Here is an 18847-nt window from a genome sequence, read left to right on the forward strand (position 1 = left end):
CTGCCAAAGATGAAGCCATTAGGATCACAGGGCTGCCACTGTGAGTGGGAGGCTGCCAGCCCTCGCATTATCAACAAAGATCTCCATTCAGAGGTCTATTAACACGAAATCGCTGCCTAGTGGTCAGCGTTTGTGACCCTTCTCGAGCATAATCCAGCTTTTCCACGCATCACGACCAGATGGAGGTGCTGCAAAATGAGTAATGAGGGCAGTGGAAGGCCGGCACCAATGAGAGAAAGAGGGCTTTATACTGTATGCCTGTTTAGTTTAGAACTGCTGCATAGTCTTTGTATGTGTATGCATGGACGTCGGCAAGCATTGGGTGTAGTTGTCAGTGTAGTTTGAAACACAGGTAGACCACTCCCGAAAAGAGCTGCCCTCTCTTGATCCTATTAATTCAAGAGACCAGTTAATCAGAATAAAGACAACCAGAATAGTTGAGTTCATTGTGTTGCATTAAATGGACAACAGATCCTTTACTTACAGGAGAGTGGATCTGTTTTCAGGAAGGTCCAGCAGGACAGGAGGTTCAGCCGTCTGGGAGGGGTTGCCTGGTCGGATTGTGTGGGACACTGAGTCTCTGACGCCTATGGAGAACATGTGATTAAAGATGAAATGAACCCTCAAAAGACATGGCATTAATTGATAGCTCTGCGAACAAGCCATCTATTAATCAAATTACTAACCAATAGACATTCTGCTGATTTTTACTTGTTGGCTCAGTTCCTCCTCTTTTGTATTATGCATTTATTTCATTGCACCACGGTATGACATGAAATATACAGTATAAAATGCTTACTCTTAGCTTTGTCTTAGTATCTGTGTTTTTTTTTTTTTATCTCCCTCCTTCACAGTCCTGGCCTTCAGCATTCTTTCCTGCATTTCATTCTAGTCTTCATGATCATTAGTCTCTTCCCCCACACACTGCTACACTCTATATCAGTCAATGGTGTGATAAGGTCATATGGCATAAAGAGGTCCAATTAACTCAATCCCTGTTTTCATTAATCAATAACCGCGCTTTACAGAGCAATTGCTCTTGCTCTCTCTGCCTCAGACACACATTTGCACACACGCACAGACACAAACTTGCACGCACACACTTGCACACACGCACAGACACACACTTGCTCACACACTTGCACACACGCACGCACGCACACACACACACACACACACACACACACACACACACACACACACACACACACACACACACACACACACACACACACACACACACACACACACACACACACACACACACACACACACACACACACACACACACACACAGCAGTGAAGGGATGTAGAGCTGCTGTACCGTAGAGCTGCCAGACGCGGATCTTGTCTTCATAAGGTAGGTCGTATTTCAGAGGGTCTCCTACAGGTCCCTGGTAGTACGGTCTCATGATGGACTCTATGGCTGAGGTGTGGACCAGGCCGATGGCGTGACCAAACTCATGGACTGCAACCGCAAACAGATCCATCCCATGAGAGTCTGAAGGAGACATAGCGAGAGAGAGAGATACACACTGAAATCATCACCAGGCATATTTCTTTTTACAGTTTTTATACATCTAATATCGAAATATTGAACTCCTTACCCGCTAAAAATGGAGCATGAATGGGACCATTTTAAACCCAAGTTCAAACTATCAAAAAGTTGATTGGGTGCCTTTGATTAAGAGTCTGAGGTAACTTTATTTAATATTGTTTGTGTTGTTTTAGTTGTGTTTTCCTGTTCAGCGATACTAGTGCAGTGCCTTTTTTTTTTTACTTCACACTCAACACTGCCCTGTAGCAAAACTGTATGGAATAGCAAAAAATCTGAAAAAATAAACTTTTTAGTTTTAGTTAGCGATGTTCTGTACCAAATGAAATTTGTAGGAGTAACAACAGAAGAAAATAAAGCGAAAATGGTGCAAATGGGCGTGGCTTCTATAGATAGATTCTTCTGGAGCCACAGAATCCAGAAAAATGGCCATGATGCCATTCAAAGGAAAAAGGCCAACACGTAAAGTCTAAAGTTCTAGCGCCACCATCTGGCCAAATTGTCTTTGGGTCCCCAGCAATACACCCGCCAAATACACCCGTGTGCAGTAGATCTGATCAACAGTTCTCAAATTATGCAAATGACAGACAGAGATTCCTTGCTTTACTGTTAGATGTAGATGTAAATGTAAATGCTATGCTATGCAGCATTAGTCAATTTGTTCCAAAAAATAAGCATTATGTTTGTGTCATGTACTTGCATCTTATAACAATGCATATTTGAACTTGGACCAGAAATAAGAGATATCCACACACCCTCCAATTGTAAATTTTCTCCCCTCATCTTTTAAATTGGAGTTATTTAAGGTGAGCAGTCAATTCAATCAAAGAAGCAGCTACAGATTGCTGCACACAGCTTATTTTTCTTCCCTACAATTGTTGTTGTCCAGCGTAGTAGTAAATGACTTAACAAGAAAATTGGACATTCAAAATTTTAGACACAGCTTCTCTTTCCTCGCTCAATCAAGATTTCAAAATGAATCAGCAGCCTTGTCAGGCAGTGAGAGGAAACAATAGACAGAGAAGCAAGAGATGCAAATATTTGTATAGGACATAATGAGAGATTCATAATAAAAGTTTCACAAAACAAGCATTTTTAGTACCTATGACTATGACTATAAATCATCAATTACTTTTATTTTAACCACTATAATCTCAGCTTCAGCTTTTACAGAGATCACCTTCCGGCTTAGAGTTTGTCACTTTTGTCGAACCAATACAACCCCTGTTTGCATGTTTATCCCTTTTTATGAGTGAACTCCATAGGTTGCAAGTTAAGAGGCATGACAGACAGCTCTGGTGGCTGTGAGTGCTGTTAGGCATGTGGTGTAGTGAGATAACTATGGTAATTCTGCCTGAGCCCCTGGGCTGCCAATCAAAACCTGAGTGCGGAAAGACACCTAAAGACGCCGCAGGCTATTAAAGCACATTTCCCTCGATGTTCAACTAAAAAAGAAAAGGCAAAGCCTCCAAAAACTCCTTGTCTGGCTCTGCTAAGCAAGACAAAACCTGGGGTTTAGAGATTTAGATTTGCAAAAATGTGAGTGCTAGCGTGTCGAGCCAAGCTAGCTTAGAATTCCTTGGTGGCTAGGCTGAAGTCTGCATTCTGTTAACCTTATGTTGGCCTTGACTTGGGAACATCTCAGTGCTGTGCTCGGTCAAAAGACAAAGGACAATTGGAGACATGCACTTGTGTTTACAAAACCTGGGGTATTCCGAAACCAAATGCCAACTCTAATCTACAGGAGCACATGGCGCAGAGAGGAAAGGTGGATAAAAGGAAGGATCGAGGGGGAGAGAACAGGGATTCAGAACAAAGTAGGTACCATGTCATCGTATTTACGGTCCATCTGAGGTTGACAGAAAGAAATCCTAATGCCTGCGGACAAAGTCAGAGCGGAGAGATTTGGGTGGATGAACGGGACTCATTGACTTAGTTAGACATCCGTGGTAGAAAGACAGAGAGCAGGAAAGTAGAGAGGTTCAGAGTAAACACACAGAAGCAAAATGATATTACTGCATAATCAGTAACACATATCCAACTAACAGAACTGTTGTACAATATTGCATTAAAAATGGTATTACTTCGACGCACAGTAAAGACAATGGGGTACCTCTACCTTGGACACAGCATAAAATATCCAGAATGCTACAAACAGCCTGCAGCATTTAACTTAAAGTTTAATAAGGACAGTATACCATATGGTAGATGGAAAGAAGCAAGAGCACAACTAGCCAAGGGCTATTCATTTCATTTGATGTGAATCCTAGTGCCTTGCATTACCTTGTGCCACTCGAGAGTCAATATTTTTATCAGGACATTTGAGGTATATAATAGCTTTTTAGATGTTCAAAGCAGGGAAAAAAAAAACATGCTAAAGGCGATGGGAGAATTTACTGTTCATGTAATTTGTTCATGTCGGTGAAATTAACAGAGGATGATGATACAGCAATTCCAGCAGCCCCCCACTCATGCAGTTTAAATAACAGGTCTTAAATAAGTTGGCTTTCATCATTTAAAAGATTGAACAGAAGCTTAATATGAGTAAAGTTGCATGCAAACACAGTCATGGAAAAGTCAAGTTTCGTGCCCTCCCCATTTTGCAGTGACACGAGATGAGAGACGGCAGCTTCAACTGACCGTCATCAATAGACAACATCGGTTCTAAGAGTCTAACATAGTGCAAATGGCCGAGGATACACATTAAGCGGTATCAATTCTAATGGAAGAGTTGCTCAAGCAGAATAATTGCTGTAGCGGTTGATCTTATTTTGTCAGACTGAAATTATTTCACGAGTTCCCTAAAAATCTATTCTAGTAATATCTGCAGCCCCAGTTGACCCACATATTTCCTTCCTACTTTTTTCACCTCGAAAGTGAGGATGCCATTACCCATACTATATTCTAGATTATTGGAAAGTACAGTGAAAGCTGATTTGTATTCCATGCTCGAGTACAGCTTTAAGCCTTCCTTCCTCTAACCTTTAAGTCGCTAAAACTCATATGGGAGGCTGATCATGATATTAATAATTCTGGGGGGAGGAACGGACTTCAATCCTGGAAATATATGAAAAAGGTGTCCAGACAAAATGAAAATTACACTTCTGCAATTTGAAATATTAATCATAGTTTTATCAAAGTTTATTGAACTCAATCTAGGCCCCAAGAAGTGAAACTAAAATTAAAGCAAAACTTTTATTTATGTTAGGAGTTATAGTAACTTAAAATTGGAAATCAGAGAATGTTGCCCACAACATGTACTAAGTAACATTTTATAGTTGAAAAATGAACTTCTCAGTGCTCTCTGGTGGACAAACTGTGTAATGGCAGCCCTGTTTCCAAATGATCATATATTTGGCATCCCTATAATGCAATAAGTTGTTACTTATCCGCAGGGAAATAGGCAGATGATTGGCTGATAATATCCCACATGCCAATGTTTTGGTCAGACTCTGTTATTGACTTTTCAGCTGGTTTGTAGCCTATGTGTTTGGAGACACTTCCCCTCTCTGAGATGTTGGCATTCCCAGGCAAAGTGGATACAAAAAGCTATTATGTCATGTCAAAAATTAATTGAGAGGAATGTAAGTCTTCATCGATTTCTTTTGTGAATTCTTAGTGTGTTAAATTAGGCAAGTTGGCAGCTCTAGAGTAACAATCTTTTAAGCTACTGAACCGACTGATGGCAGCTATACAAAACAGAAGAAGTGTGGCTGTCACATCAAGGGTCCAAATTGAATTAATACATTTTCAGTTTGCAACAATGAGCAACAATCAACATGCAGGAAAAAGAGAGGATGCAACCTGCTGCTTTTCTTGACCCACACTTTTTTTTTTTTTAGGATTTAGTATCAATCAACTGTTTTTCATGGTCTAGTATTATAAAAGTACCCAGAATTCACCAAAACTGTCTCAGTATGAAATAAAAATTGTAAAATAATAAAATAATCTCTTTAAAACGGCTATAATCAATATTTTAATATTAAAAGGCACCCTGTGGTTATAAACAAACAAAAGTTATGTTTACATTGAGTGCTTCTCAATAAAACCCCATTGAGTGTATTCTCAAGGTCTAACACAAGTGCTGAATGAATTTCCTTCCATCCTGTATTGTTAAAGGAGAACTCCGGGCAATTTTTACGTTAATCTTGATTGCTATATGTATATGAGTACTGCCGATAGCCAAAAAAAAAGCCGAATCGGTGCTAGCAACACGGAGCTGCTGAAGCTAATGCCGAGAGCTCCCACTCAGCTAAAACGGCAGTTATGGGGGCATAGGATAAAGAGTGCCTTTGTGCCTCTTAACAGACACAAAATGCAATTAAAATGTCTGTGCAACATGAACAGGGCCCTTACATGACAACAAGATGCAATTAGCAACTTAGCCATTGTTTAAATTCAACAAATTGGATAACAATCCAACAAGCGCCCGCTGCTCTGGTGGAGGTCTTCCAGAAGACCGTTCAAGCCTTCCCGGCGAAATTTTTTATTTTATTTCACCCTCACAAATAGGTAATTGGCACTGTAGTAGTTATGACCATATTAGTGACTATGTAACTACATGGAAACGGACCAAATTATGTTTATGCCCTGTACAGTAAAATAGTGTTTTAGACTGCTAGCTGCAGTCTCGCGCTGAAGTCCCGTGTGAATTCAGCTGTAGCGTGAAAAAGGTACATAGCAGTGTGCAGGTTGGTGGAGCGTAGTGTGTGAAAAGTGACGATCGGAGGTGTTCACAAGGAAAGAAGCTTAGAGTAACGTAACTATGGAGAATACAGAAGATATTGAACACATGGAAGAGGCTTTTGAGTTTTTAGTTACATAGTCACTAATATGGTCATAACCACTACAGTACTCAATTACCTATTTGTGAGGGTGAAATAAAATAAAAATTTTCGCCGCGAAGGCTTGAACAGTCTTGCACAGACATTTTAATTGCATTTTGTGTCTGTTAAGAGGCACAAAGGCACTCTTTATCCTATGCCCCCATAACTGCCGTTTTAGCTGAGTGGGAGCTCTTGGCATTAGCTGCAGCGGCTCCGTCTTGCTAGCACCGATTTGGCTTGTTTTTTTTGTTATCGGCAGTACTCATATACATATAGCAATCAAGATTAACGTAAAAATTGCCCGGAGTTCTCCTTTAACACCCCTGTTTACTAGCTAGCAGTCTTCTTCTTCTCTGCATTTGTTGCGGTATTTCTTCATACCATGGCACATTACCACCACATGTAGATCAGTGAAATAGTATGACTCCATTACTAGGAATGTGTATCGCATCACCCATGTGCATTGTTTTGGTTTTACGCGCCACAACTTTTGTAACACTTCAGACGCTGTCTTCAGTATCGTTTTCAGCTGGAGCGGGCAACTTTTTTCAGCGAAAAAGCTCTAAAAATCCACTGTGCGCTACCTGCTCAGCACACCGACAAAGTTAGCGACTATCATAGTGGAGAATTTATCTAAAAGGATAGTGAATTTTGGATTTGCATTCATTCGGGGGCGTGAAACATGACTTTGAAGGAATGCTAACGCTGCTCTGTGTTTGCAGGATGTGGAAATACGCAACTGTTTCCTAACATGTTCGCCATATCAACTTTCCTAACATCAGTATATGTCAATCTTGTGTTTACAGCTAAGTTCTGCACTGCCCCCAAGTGTACAACATGTTTTAAATGCACGTTTAAGAAACAGAAAAAGGCTGAATTCAAGTATACAATGAAAGAATCATCAGCTATCCTGAAGTCAGAATCGTAGGTACTGCATGCTGTAGGTGATTTATTACTAAAAGTGCATTCTTAGCACTGTGAAATGACCTAAATGTCATGCTGAAACATTTGAATACCACATTGCTTTAGAGATGATTGTGTAGCTATTATCCTTTCTAGTTCATTAGAAAGAGAAAATGTTACATTGTGTAATTAGCGGGGGTGTAGATGACACTGGCTGGCCTTGAGGTAAATCTTAAATTGCTAAAGGCGTTTGAGTAGACAGTCTTAAAGGAAAGACAAAGATAGCAAGGGCAAAAGGAAAGGAGGGGATCAATATCTTGTTTTTATAGCGTACAAATGTCCATGGTATGGTATCTTTATCTGAAATCACATAAACCCTAATTAAGTTCTAAAATAATGTTACAAAATCAAAGGCAGCAGTATACAAGTGGCTGTTTTATAAGAAACAGAGGGCTTAAATGCCGCCAAATGGGAAGAGGCAGATGCATTATTTACAAATGAAAAAGTCTGTCTTCATGAAGTGAAGTGAGTGAATGAAGGGACCTTGAAAGCAGGAACATCTAACAAGGTAAGATGATTCACAGCCAGCACCTGTTCACTCTCGCTGCCAGCGAAGGCCGTTTTCAACCCCATGGCTGTCTTCCATCTGACAATTCCATTTATGACTGGAAACATAATTCTTTTAATTTGCACAGATCATTTTCTTTGTTTAATCTCTCAGTTTAAATCATTGTTGGTCATTATGTTGAACATTTTGAATAGAGAAATAGATTGGGTGCAGGACAAGAACCCACCTCTGACCCCTCCCTCCTTCCGCGCCCTGCTCCCATTAACCCCCTATGTGTGCAGATGATTCTGTGAACTACTACAGCATCATGCCATCATGTCCTGCCCCTGCTGCGGCCTGCAGTGAGGTCTAATTGGAGCAGATTGAGCTGCTGTAACATATGGTTCCCAGCTTTACGAGGGCAAAAGCAAAAGAATGGAAATGAACAGAGGTCCTGGCTGCATCATAGAGTCAGCAGCTGGTGCAGCCAGTGTCATCTACACCCCCGCTACAAGCTTTAAGCTCCATCTCAGGGGAGAAGGAGAGGATAGTGAGCCTGTAACACCCGAGGAGATTATTCTTTTTCAGCCTGAGGTTTTATACACAATCATGAGAGGAGCATGTGTCATGAAGAATTGTGTGTTATCTGTCTCAAGGTAAGTGATCATCATGGTATTGCACACTTTGAAATAAGTGCCTGATCTGCATGGGTTATACAAGTGATAACTTCACCAGCTGTGGAAGAAGTAAACGGATCCTGATAGTGGTGTGACACTAACTATCCCATTCTAAATGTCACATAGAATACACACATTGCTAACCTGTGCAATGGACTGCAGCAGAGACTTTACTTTCGAAGGTGATTGGTTGAGGCTGTGTGGCGCGAGCTGCCAAATCATGCTGTTGTTCTACCAGGCAATCCTATTTAGCATCATTAGATGCAGAATTACAGTACAGTTTGGCAACCAAACAAAAATCTGACTTGCCAGCATGCACAAAACAGCTATAAAGGTACTAGGGAAGAAGGAATATGAGCCCATACAGAGCCTGTACGGGCAGGCAGTCATGGAACAAGCAACAAAAATCATTACAGAGTCTCAACATCCCCTCATCTGTGAATATGAACCTCTGCCATCCGGAAGAAGACTGTGTGCCAACGTGCAAATCAAACCGCTTGAAGCTATCGTTTGTTCCAGCCTCCATCGAGCTGCTGAACTCTAATGCTAAATCTTAGTGCAATAGTGCAATGTGCAATAAATACACAAGGACTTTAATTCTAACAGAACAGAAGAGTCTGTCCACAGCCCTGGAAATCTCATCACTGTGCCATTGTGTCCAGATCACTCTTTTATCGATTGTCATTGGAGCAGCCCTTAGTTGACATCACAGATAATACTGCTACTTCGAGGTCTAGTAGAGACATGTGCCTTTTAGATTTTATTGCCATAAATCAAAGAAAGGAAATATTTTATGATCACTCAAAACATGCCTTTTCTTTCTGCCCAATCATCTGTTAAGAAATGCAAAGCACTCAATTCTTGTGAAAACCCCATGGTTATTTGAACAATCAAGTGGGATCCATATAAGTAAGTATTGCTAAAAAAAAAGAAGAGCGTATTAGAGTAGACTAGTTTGTTTATGACAGTTTAAGGAAATTAAAGGACACCTTCTATGCCTCCTAATACGCTTGTGATAACAACCACTGCTTTAATTACTACTCTGAGTTCTGTGTCTGAAGCCATTCTATGTTATATTCATACTAACAAATTAAATATTAATTATAGAATCTGGAGCCTGAACAAAGAGTAGAAGCACAGCTTGGCTCCAAAATGCATTCAGTGTTCTAGTTTTGTATATAGAAGTTTTAGTGAGCATGAAAGTTCAAAACAATTTCCAGGCTCTTTTTCCTTTTCTTTAAGTTTCCTCGACACATTTTATAGTACTCTGGGAGTCTCTAAGAAATGCTTTGGTGAGATGTTTCCCAGAATATCAGTCCATATCCATTCTCCCCCCCATCACCCTTCCATCTTCTACCCTTCTTTTGATTCAAACACACACCGACTTTCCCTAATTAATATGCATATTCACATGCATGCATACACACTTTGACACTTAACAATAGTTCCTCACCTGGAGATCTGAAGGTCCAGGCCTCATCATCATCAAAGTGTGTATCCCCAGCTGCGAACCTCTCTCCAGGGAAAAATGCGTGCGCCACGGTGCCCCCTGGCCCATCAAAGGGATATCCATCATTGTGGTCGGCCTTAGTGAAGTCAATTTGAATGTCTGCATCACTGCCAGCCACCTCGTGGAAGTTTAGTGGTGCGATGTCACTCCAGACCTTCAGGGCGTAGTACATCAGGGCTCGAACAGTGTCCCTGCCCAGTAAGGCCGAGTCCTTAGGGAAGGTCCTCACTCTGAGAAGAAACGAAGGAGGCAGATATGTTACATGAGAGAGGAAAGAAAGGCAAGATGTGGGGATTATTAGGAGCCACATTTTCACTCTCAGGCCTGTTTTAGCAGTTTTCAGCAAATTCACCTTGCCAAGGACCCCTTAAATGAAAGGGAGACAAAACAGGAACCCCTTCTACATATTGTACAAAATTAAGTTGCATATTATACTGAGCGTACAATAACGCGTAGGGTGGCCTAGAGCCTTATACATACCTTTTTTGCATAGCCTAATAATTGTTTGCATGATTTTATAAATCATGTTTTAATGTTAAACATACAGGCACAGTGAATCCTTACGATGAACTGTATCTGTGGATGGCCTTAGTGACTAGTAGCCTTAGTGACTACCTTACCTATAGGCCAGTAAGCCTATCATTAGTGGGGAGTTATATTTACTAGTAATATGTTGGACTCATGTTAAGACTTTTAATATATATATATTTTTTTTACTTTCAAGAGTTAACAACAATTTGGAGGCCCCCCTGCATTGACTCTGAGGACCCTCTAGGGGTCCGAGACCCCCTGTTGAAGAACCCTGGTTTATAGCATAATTTTCCCTTTCCCTTCCCTTTGTAGAAATGTATTCAAAAGGGATAGAGTTAAATTGATGACAACAATTTGCCTCGAACGCCGTCTTAGGCTCACGGACAAAGGTTTTGAGTGGAATAAATTGTTCCTATAAGTATATTTTACTGATAACTTCTGAGTCGAAAACAACTTTGGCCACCAGCTACATTTCAGACCTTTCATCCACACGAGCCAGAACAGCAGCTGTTTCAACGACTCCGCTTGTAGCGGAGGGTGACCGGACCTTTACTGTCAAAGTCAAACTTCTGAACACCTGCCAGAGGAGCTCACACCAGCGAGGTCTCTTTAATGTCTCAAATCACTTCTCAAGGCACACTCATAAAAGTCAGCTTGTTCGGTTTCATCTTTCTTTCAGTTTTGTTCTCATTCATCACGGTTTACTTTTTATCTGCTCTTCAATGTTCAGTGATTCATCTTGGTACACATACTATACACACTATTACAGTACATACATAATATATACAGCCAGGCAGACAGACAGTTATTCTCTCCATCACCATTCTCAATTTACTCCTTTTTGCAATGAAGTCAATCCCCATTTCACCTTGTGAGGCCATATGATGTATGTGTATACAGCATATCATTTTTTTCTTTTAGAGCTCCAAGCCTTATAAGTGTCCTCTTTTATGATTCAGTATATGCATGTAAAAAAACAGTAAAGGATAGGGTTTGGGCATAATCAGCCTTTAATTATAAAAACAGAAACTGTCACCTCTCTCCATAATTTCTGCCTACATAAGCTGATATTTTCTCCTGCTCCCCACTGCAGTCAACACTTGAGCTGCCTGTTCTGCCGTTACCGCGGTGTCTTTAACACACCCAGTGATGCGAATGAGTTTTATTAATGCGGCTAATTAATGTATTAATTAGCAAATATGTCTATGTCAACATGTTGTCAGTAAACACATGGGCGGCATTAGCCACTTCAGCTTGAAGCAATAAGGTGGTAGTAGTTTGAAGAGAGAGTTTTTACCTATTTAAGACAAAAATGTATGCAGCTAGTCACTTCAAAATCTAATTAGATCGCCTATTCTTTGGGGAGAACTGTGGTGTGCGGTGAGTATGATTTTGTTCTTGGATTGATTTGTTCACACAACATGTGCTACACAGTCCACTTATTCATACTGCCTGAGTGTCTGACCCTCACTGCAAACCGCAGTTAGCCAAGGTCAGTGCAAATGGCTCAACCTCCACGGACAACATCGCTGCTTATTAGTCCTAATTCAGACGGACGAGGGTGGGCGATTGTGTACGTCTGGGAGAGTGTTGATGAGAGAGAAAGATGGAGAGGCAGAGTGCATGGGTTTGTCACTGTGCGAGTATGTATGTGCATCCATTATGTGTGTCAGATTGTGAAAGTGTGTGTCTCTGTGTGTGTGTGTGTGTGTAATTGACGGCAGGTCAGCCAAGGTGACAACATTCCTGACCTGCATCTCAGATGAAGTGAGGAGCCCCGGGGAACTGCTTGTGTTTACATAAGGAGACTATACTGTAGGTGCATAGTAAATAAACCAGGTGTCATATCCCTGTGGTGCCTCCTTTAAATTTGGTTAACCTCACGGAGCATGGCTGGGATCTTGTCAGTTTGTCAATAATACAACTTGATTTTAACAACCTTATTGATTATGTTTTAATTAAGCCACGACGTGCAGTCAGTTTGCCCAGTATTTAGTTTTGTATGTGTTCCTCCTAATAACAGTAACTACAACTGAACTACAGGTGACCTAAGCAGATATATTTACCTTATACCAACCTTAATTATATAGTCTTATTTTACTTGACACAATGAGCAATTTTTTTCAGTGAGTAATTGAATTGAATATGTTGAATTAATATGTCATCACCAAAATATGACAACATTGTTCCTCAAGGATACATTTGACAACGACAAGTCAAGACTGAGATTATGATGACATAAAAATGCTCTAACAAATAAACATGATTAAATTATCCTTCCAGTAATGACCTATCTTTTACTGTCATTTTCTGTATGACCCAAGTCAAAACCTTTTACAAGTCTCACTGCAACATCTATCCAATGCACCCGTTTGATCATGGCAGTGTACTTAAAGGAATTGACATGTGAGAAAACACACCTATTTGCTTTCTGACTTCTTCTTCTTCTAGAGGAGTCTCCTCTAGTTGCCTGGCAACCTAACTGTGATGACAACACTCCAGGAGGTCACTGCATCTGGCCAAGAAGTACTTTTAGCAAGTAACTCTTCATAAAACCACAACTTTTTCAGTTTTTGTACAGTTTGAACAACTAAATACAATGTGAGAGTTAGAGAGATTTAGAGATGCTGGTATAGTTTGTGGATGGAGTCCGGCTCTGCTTCCAGTCTTTATGCTAAGATAAGCTAATTCCATGCTGGCTAGCTTCATAGCTTACAAACATGAGAGTGGTATCGATCCTCTCCTCTATCTATCGGCAAGAAAATTATTTACTGGGGCAACCTCTAGCTCAGACGGTCTGGCTCCTTTTGACACAAAGGAGCAGCGGCTCTACTCCAAGTTCCTCACGGATGACTGAGCTTCTCACCCCATCTCTAATGGCTCTGACACACCAACCCGACGGCTGACCGTCAGCAGAAAAGGCAGTCGGACTGACTCCCTCCCTGAGTTGGTCAAAAAAGTGCCTCGGAACACACCAAAGTGACGCTGAGTTGAGCGTACGTTCTGCGCATGCGCAAGACGTAATACGTCTCCATAACAGCAGGCGGCGCTAATCTGTATTGTCGCCCAAAAAATGAAAACCGGCAGCTGATTGGACAAAAGCGTCACGTTGGGTCTGGCTTCCATAATGGCGGCTCGTTCGGAATATGATCTCAAATTTTACAAAAAATAGTTCACCGAAACGTGTTTCTGAAAACATTTTAAGCGAGAAATAGCCAAGGAAGTGTCTGATTCTGTCTTCATTTCAGATCGACAAAGGTCAGTTTAAAAGATTTTCGTCAGATTTTGAGAGGCGTTTGTCACGCTCACCCCGCTCGTCATTTCCGGGTTAGCACTCCACCAATCAGATTGGTCATTGAGTCTGACTGCCCACCCACCGATTCAACATGTCAAATCGGCCAAAATGAAAGCAGACGGCTCCTCTGGCTGAAGACGGCATGGAACACACCAAAAAAGACTCGGGTCACTGACCTTGCCAGACGGCCGATAATCAGGTTGGTGTGTCAGCGCCTTAAGGGAGACGCCAGCCACCCTCCTGAGGAATCCCATTTCGGCATTTTCCGCCTGTACCATGGATCTCGTTCTTTCGGTCATGACTGGAATGGTTTTATTTACGGGACTGTTGGAATCTTTTAATTTTGTTTGTGAGGGGGGCAGAGGAGAAAGATTGGAGCCAGGCAGCCTCCTGCTATAAAAAAAGAAACACATTTAGCTCCCTTCCATGGTGGAAACGAGTGTGTACTGAGGACCCTAAAGACTGAGCAGCGAATCAAGCCAAGGCTGGCGAGTTTGATTCCTTTTGGAGTTTTGTTTTGGGAGGGGAGCACATTCTTTTTGTTGGATTAAGCGTTCTCAATAAGGAAGATATTTTGAAGCTGTTGGTCAAATCTTGTGGACAGTCAAGTGGACATTCCAGTTGTTTTCTTCTGCTATTATAATTATTATTTTAACATTTTAGTGCATTCCTTTGATGTGGTCACAAGGGTTTTAAAAGCAACACACAATTCTTGAATTTGCTCTCGTAACCAGGTTATCACAGTCGCTCTCAAATTGTAATTATCGCCAGGTTAAAACAAGTCAGACCAAAAAGTTGTTGATAATAGGCAAAAGTTGTGATCAAGTCATTTCATTGCATGGATTTCTCAGCTCAGCCCTAAAAGAATAAACTTGTGGCTGGTCAAAGCTGATGGCTGTGTGATCACGGCGTGAATGTTTATTTTCTTTAGATTTAATGGCCGTGACTGATGAGCAGTTAGGAAGTGATAAGCACATGAGCCAGCAAAGTTTAAAGGAAAAATAAAGTGCAGATGTCAGAGTTTTTAGCTGCAGCATAGAGCAGGAGTCATCATTGGCTCAGTGGCTGAGGGCTGTTTAGCAGCAGCAGAGCTTCTGAGTGTGCATCATTGACTCACAAATAAATATCTGAGAACAGAGTGTACCGTCAGACGTTTCCACATCAATCAAATATAATACCTCCATAAAGAACTGCTTACATCAAAGCACACCCTGACACTACTGAGCAGGCAGTCCTGGACGGACTGCGAATCTTTCACTATGGTGCTTAGCTCACAAACAGAGGATGGAAGAGGAGGAAATAGCACGAGGAAGGAGAAAAGAAAGGGGCACTGTTACAGGTGGATGGGAATGAAGTAGGGATGAGAGTAAGCAAGCTAAAATATGCAATATGCAGTATTCATGATGATTCACCACTTATTCATGCTTTTAATAATAATAATAATAATAATAATAATAATAATATCTATCTACACCTGACTATTAACTATATCCTTGATTGACAAAAAAAACGTAAATTAATATTTGTAATCTGGCTGATTTGTTTTAAACAAAGAAATACTCTAGTTATTGTATTTGAGTTGGATGCTTTTTAAGTGAAACTAGAACTGCAAGCAGTTATGATGGGGTCCAAGCCTCCCCGTTGCGAGTCCCCCCTGGCGCAAGTCGCCCCTGATGACACGTGGAGCCTATGAAAGCGGAGGCCACGAAAGGAGAAGCCAAAGCACGATAGCGGCAAGGCAAAAGTCAGGAAATTTCACCAAGTGCGAGCTCCAAAGTCTGTGGTGAAATAGCAATAGCAAATTTCCCATTCATTGAGTAAAAGGCCAAAACGCTTCAACCTCAATTATAACGCCCCCTAACGGCCGATCATCACCAAATCTGGTATAGAGCCGCAGAGTGGCATGTCAAACAATAATCTCAAGTTTTGTGATGATAGTATTTACTGCGGCAGAGATATTGTCATTGCAAATTTCCCATTTAAATGCATTGACTTATTTGCCAAAACGCGTCTACGTTCATTATAGCGCCCCCTAATGGCCGATCCTCACCAAATTTGGTACATAGAGTCGGAGTGGGATGTTTGCTTGTAAATTGCGAATACTTTAACATAGCAAAATTCATGTCCATCTGGAGATGCTACCTACCAAGTTTCGTGCCAATAGGTCGCACGGCCTAGGAGGAAATAGAAAAAGTTGGTTTTGCGCATTTGGCAATACTGCGAAAAAACTTCTTCACCCTAGTGTAAGTTGTAAATCCAAACCTGGGTCCCATAGGCCACGCCCACTTTGACGAATCAGTACCCCACTGTAGGGGTGGGGGGAGGAGGCTCAGGAGTGGCCCTAGATGGTAACCTCAAAATTTCGTAAATATTGGATGAGCCGTTCATGAGATATAAACTTTTTGTACTTGCAGCGTCCCCTAGTGGCCAAATGTCATATAATCTGGCCCCAGAGGGTCATGGTAAACAAGAATCTAAAGTTTCAGGTTGATAGCATTAATTTTGGCCAAGATATGGCAAAGTTTGTGTTTTCGTAGCTAGCTATACAAATTTGGTCATTTGTATCTGATAAAAATTATTTTTTTAACCTTTTGTCACGTCGGGCTGGGGATGCTACCCACCAAGTTTCGTACAGATCGGTTGCACGGTCTAGGAGGAGTTAGAGAAGGTAGGTTTACGATAAATCAAGACTTTACGTGCGTAAAATTCTAGGCGGAAATGGCCGTGCCCTATATCACGAGATTCAGCTGAAAACAGGGAACGCGTGGATATGTGTTTTTTAATGTGCAATGTACGGTTTGGGAGTTGTAAGGCCAAACGTGTATCTCTGCTAAATTTTTTTGTCCAAGGTCCGTGCGGGGATCTGGACCAGTCCTGAAAACGGCACCCCCCCACCATGTACGGTTTAGGCAGCAATATCTGTTTTAGGCAGAGAAAAATAATAAGAAACCATAGGAAAGCAATAGGGTTCCACAGCTCCGCTGGATCTGTGGACCGTGTTCCAGCCCCCTCGGGCTGGGACCCCTAACTAGCTCTGCGAGTGCTTTTACACCCTTTACTGGGAAATCAAAGAAATGTATAAAAAAAAATGTAGAAATATAATGAGGTCTGTAATTAAAAAACAAAACAGCACAGTAGTAAAATGTATCTGAGACTTGATACACATAAAAAACTTTATATATATATATATATATATATATATATATATATATATATATATATATATATATATATAAAAAATAAGATTCATTTCCCAACAGTCAAGATAATGCATGTAATGACATGTATGAGCAAATATAACTAAGTTATTGCAAGTAAACCTAATAAACCTTCTAGATACCAGGTAAATAAAATGGCTGTGGGAAGTTCTTTTTCACAGTCGTAGAGTGAATACAGTATGTGCTTATAGAGGTTTTACACCTTATCTGACAGATGAATGTCTATGAAACCATCCTTGCAAGGTCTTTAGCCAAACTACGTTATAATTAATAGTTATAATTAATAGTTATAATTAGTTATGCCATTACAGACTCCATTCCAAAATATTATCTCAGGAGTCCATTTACAATATGTTGCTTTTTATATTGAGGTACTGATTTAACACACCTGTAGAATATGTACAGTACAAAAGGCTGTTGAATGTTGACCATGTGCCCTCTTGTGGCAAACTGCACATTGTGCTATTGAGCATGTGGAGCTGTGCTGTGAGTCAGTAAAACGACATAGCAAGAGACACGTCGGCAGAACAGAGCTCAAAGCACACTATACTGCATCCAAGTGGTATGAGTTGTGTGTGTCTCTGACTAACCGCGAGTAAAACCAGTTATTTCTGACTGAACGCAACTTTTATTGAGTCTTTCTCTGCACATTGATTTTTATGAAGGCTGTTTTACAGAAGCCGAGCTAATCTACTTATCGTGCGGCTTGCTTATGCCAGTGGTAGTTAAGCTGATTTGGACAATGTTGGCATTCTGGTATGTAAATGGGATCAAAGTCTTTTTGTATTGCAACTTAATGGAGCAGTAAGTATAATTTATTTCTTGTGTGTATTTGAAACTGGATAAATATAACTTCACTGTTTATATGTTGATTAAGCTTATGGAGCATATGCACACTGGTAGCTTGATCGCACAAATTCATTAGTATTTCTAGTAATAACCCATTTAAGTCATATGCTTATGTGAATTCTCATTATATTTGGCCTTTTTCATTTGTTCATATTTCTTCAACTCAAAACCTATAAGCATCAGTGCTTGCAAATAATGTGCTGTTGTGTTAAGATAAGTGGTGGACAAAGTACTGAATCTCAGTACTTAAGTAAAAGTACAAATAACCAGAGATATATTTACTTTAGTAAAAGTAGAAGTACAACAATGACAACCCTACTTAAGTAAAAGTAAAAAGTACCTGATTTTAAATGTACTTTAAGTATTAAAAGTAAAAGTACTTGCATTACGATATATTCTCTTAAAGGTGCAATATGTAATATTGTATGTAATACTGGCAGCTAGCGGTTAAAATAGTTACTGCACTACCAATTCAAAATACTGGAGAGTCCCCTCCTGCCCAGACTCTAAGTTCACGGGGGTTGCCAGGCTGAGACTGCAGCATTCACAACAAGGTTGCTGGACGCTTTTCTCACATAGCCAGACACAGCACAGCAGAGTAGCTAACGTTAGATGCTTTTTAAATTTCAAAAAGAAAAAATACCGACATTAGCATTGTTGTCAGAAAAGATAGGATTTCAGTTTAACATGTTTCCTTAATATCTGATGAGGCATTGGTGTCATTTTTGGATTTATTACAAGTAAAAGTCAAAAGTATGCACTATTGATTGTACATAAGTACAGATACGTGAAAAATGTACTTAAGTACAGTAACAAAGTATTTGTACTTCGTTACATTCCACCCCTGGTTAAGATAAAGTCACTAAAAAGAGTTGTGTGTGTTCTGACTGCCACTCTAAGGTTAACATCACTATTATTCAAGCCACACATACAGTC

General features: G+C 40.5%; 1 protein-coding gene across 2 annotated transcripts in view; it reads right to left on the bottom strand.

Annotated features, from left to right (window-relative positions):
* mmp17a (matrix metallopeptidase 17a) overlaps nucleotides 1-18847 on the bottom strand; it is a 75277-nt gene that overhangs the window by 10289 nt on the left and 46141 nt on the right. For both annotated transcript variants that reach the window (XM_028601881.1, XM_028601880.1), the window contains 3 exons: nucleotides 9962-10248; nucleotides 1325-1501; nucleotides 485-587 (listed from right to left, as the gene is read on the bottom strand). In XM_028601881.1, the coding sequence (XP_028457682.1) occupies nucleotides 485-587; nucleotides 1325-1501; nucleotides 9962-10248 (567 nt within the window). The remainder of the gene's footprint in view (nucleotides 1-484; nucleotides 588-1324; nucleotides 1502-9961; nucleotides 10249-18847) is intronic.

The sequence above is a fragment of the Perca flavescens genome, chromosome 16 (assembly GCF_004354835.1).
Source record: "Perca flavescens isolate YP-PL-M2 chromosome 16, PFLA_1.0, whole genome shotgun sequence".
Lineage (NCBI taxonomy): Eukaryota > Metazoa > Chordata > Actinopteri > Perciformes > Percidae > Perca > Perca flavescens.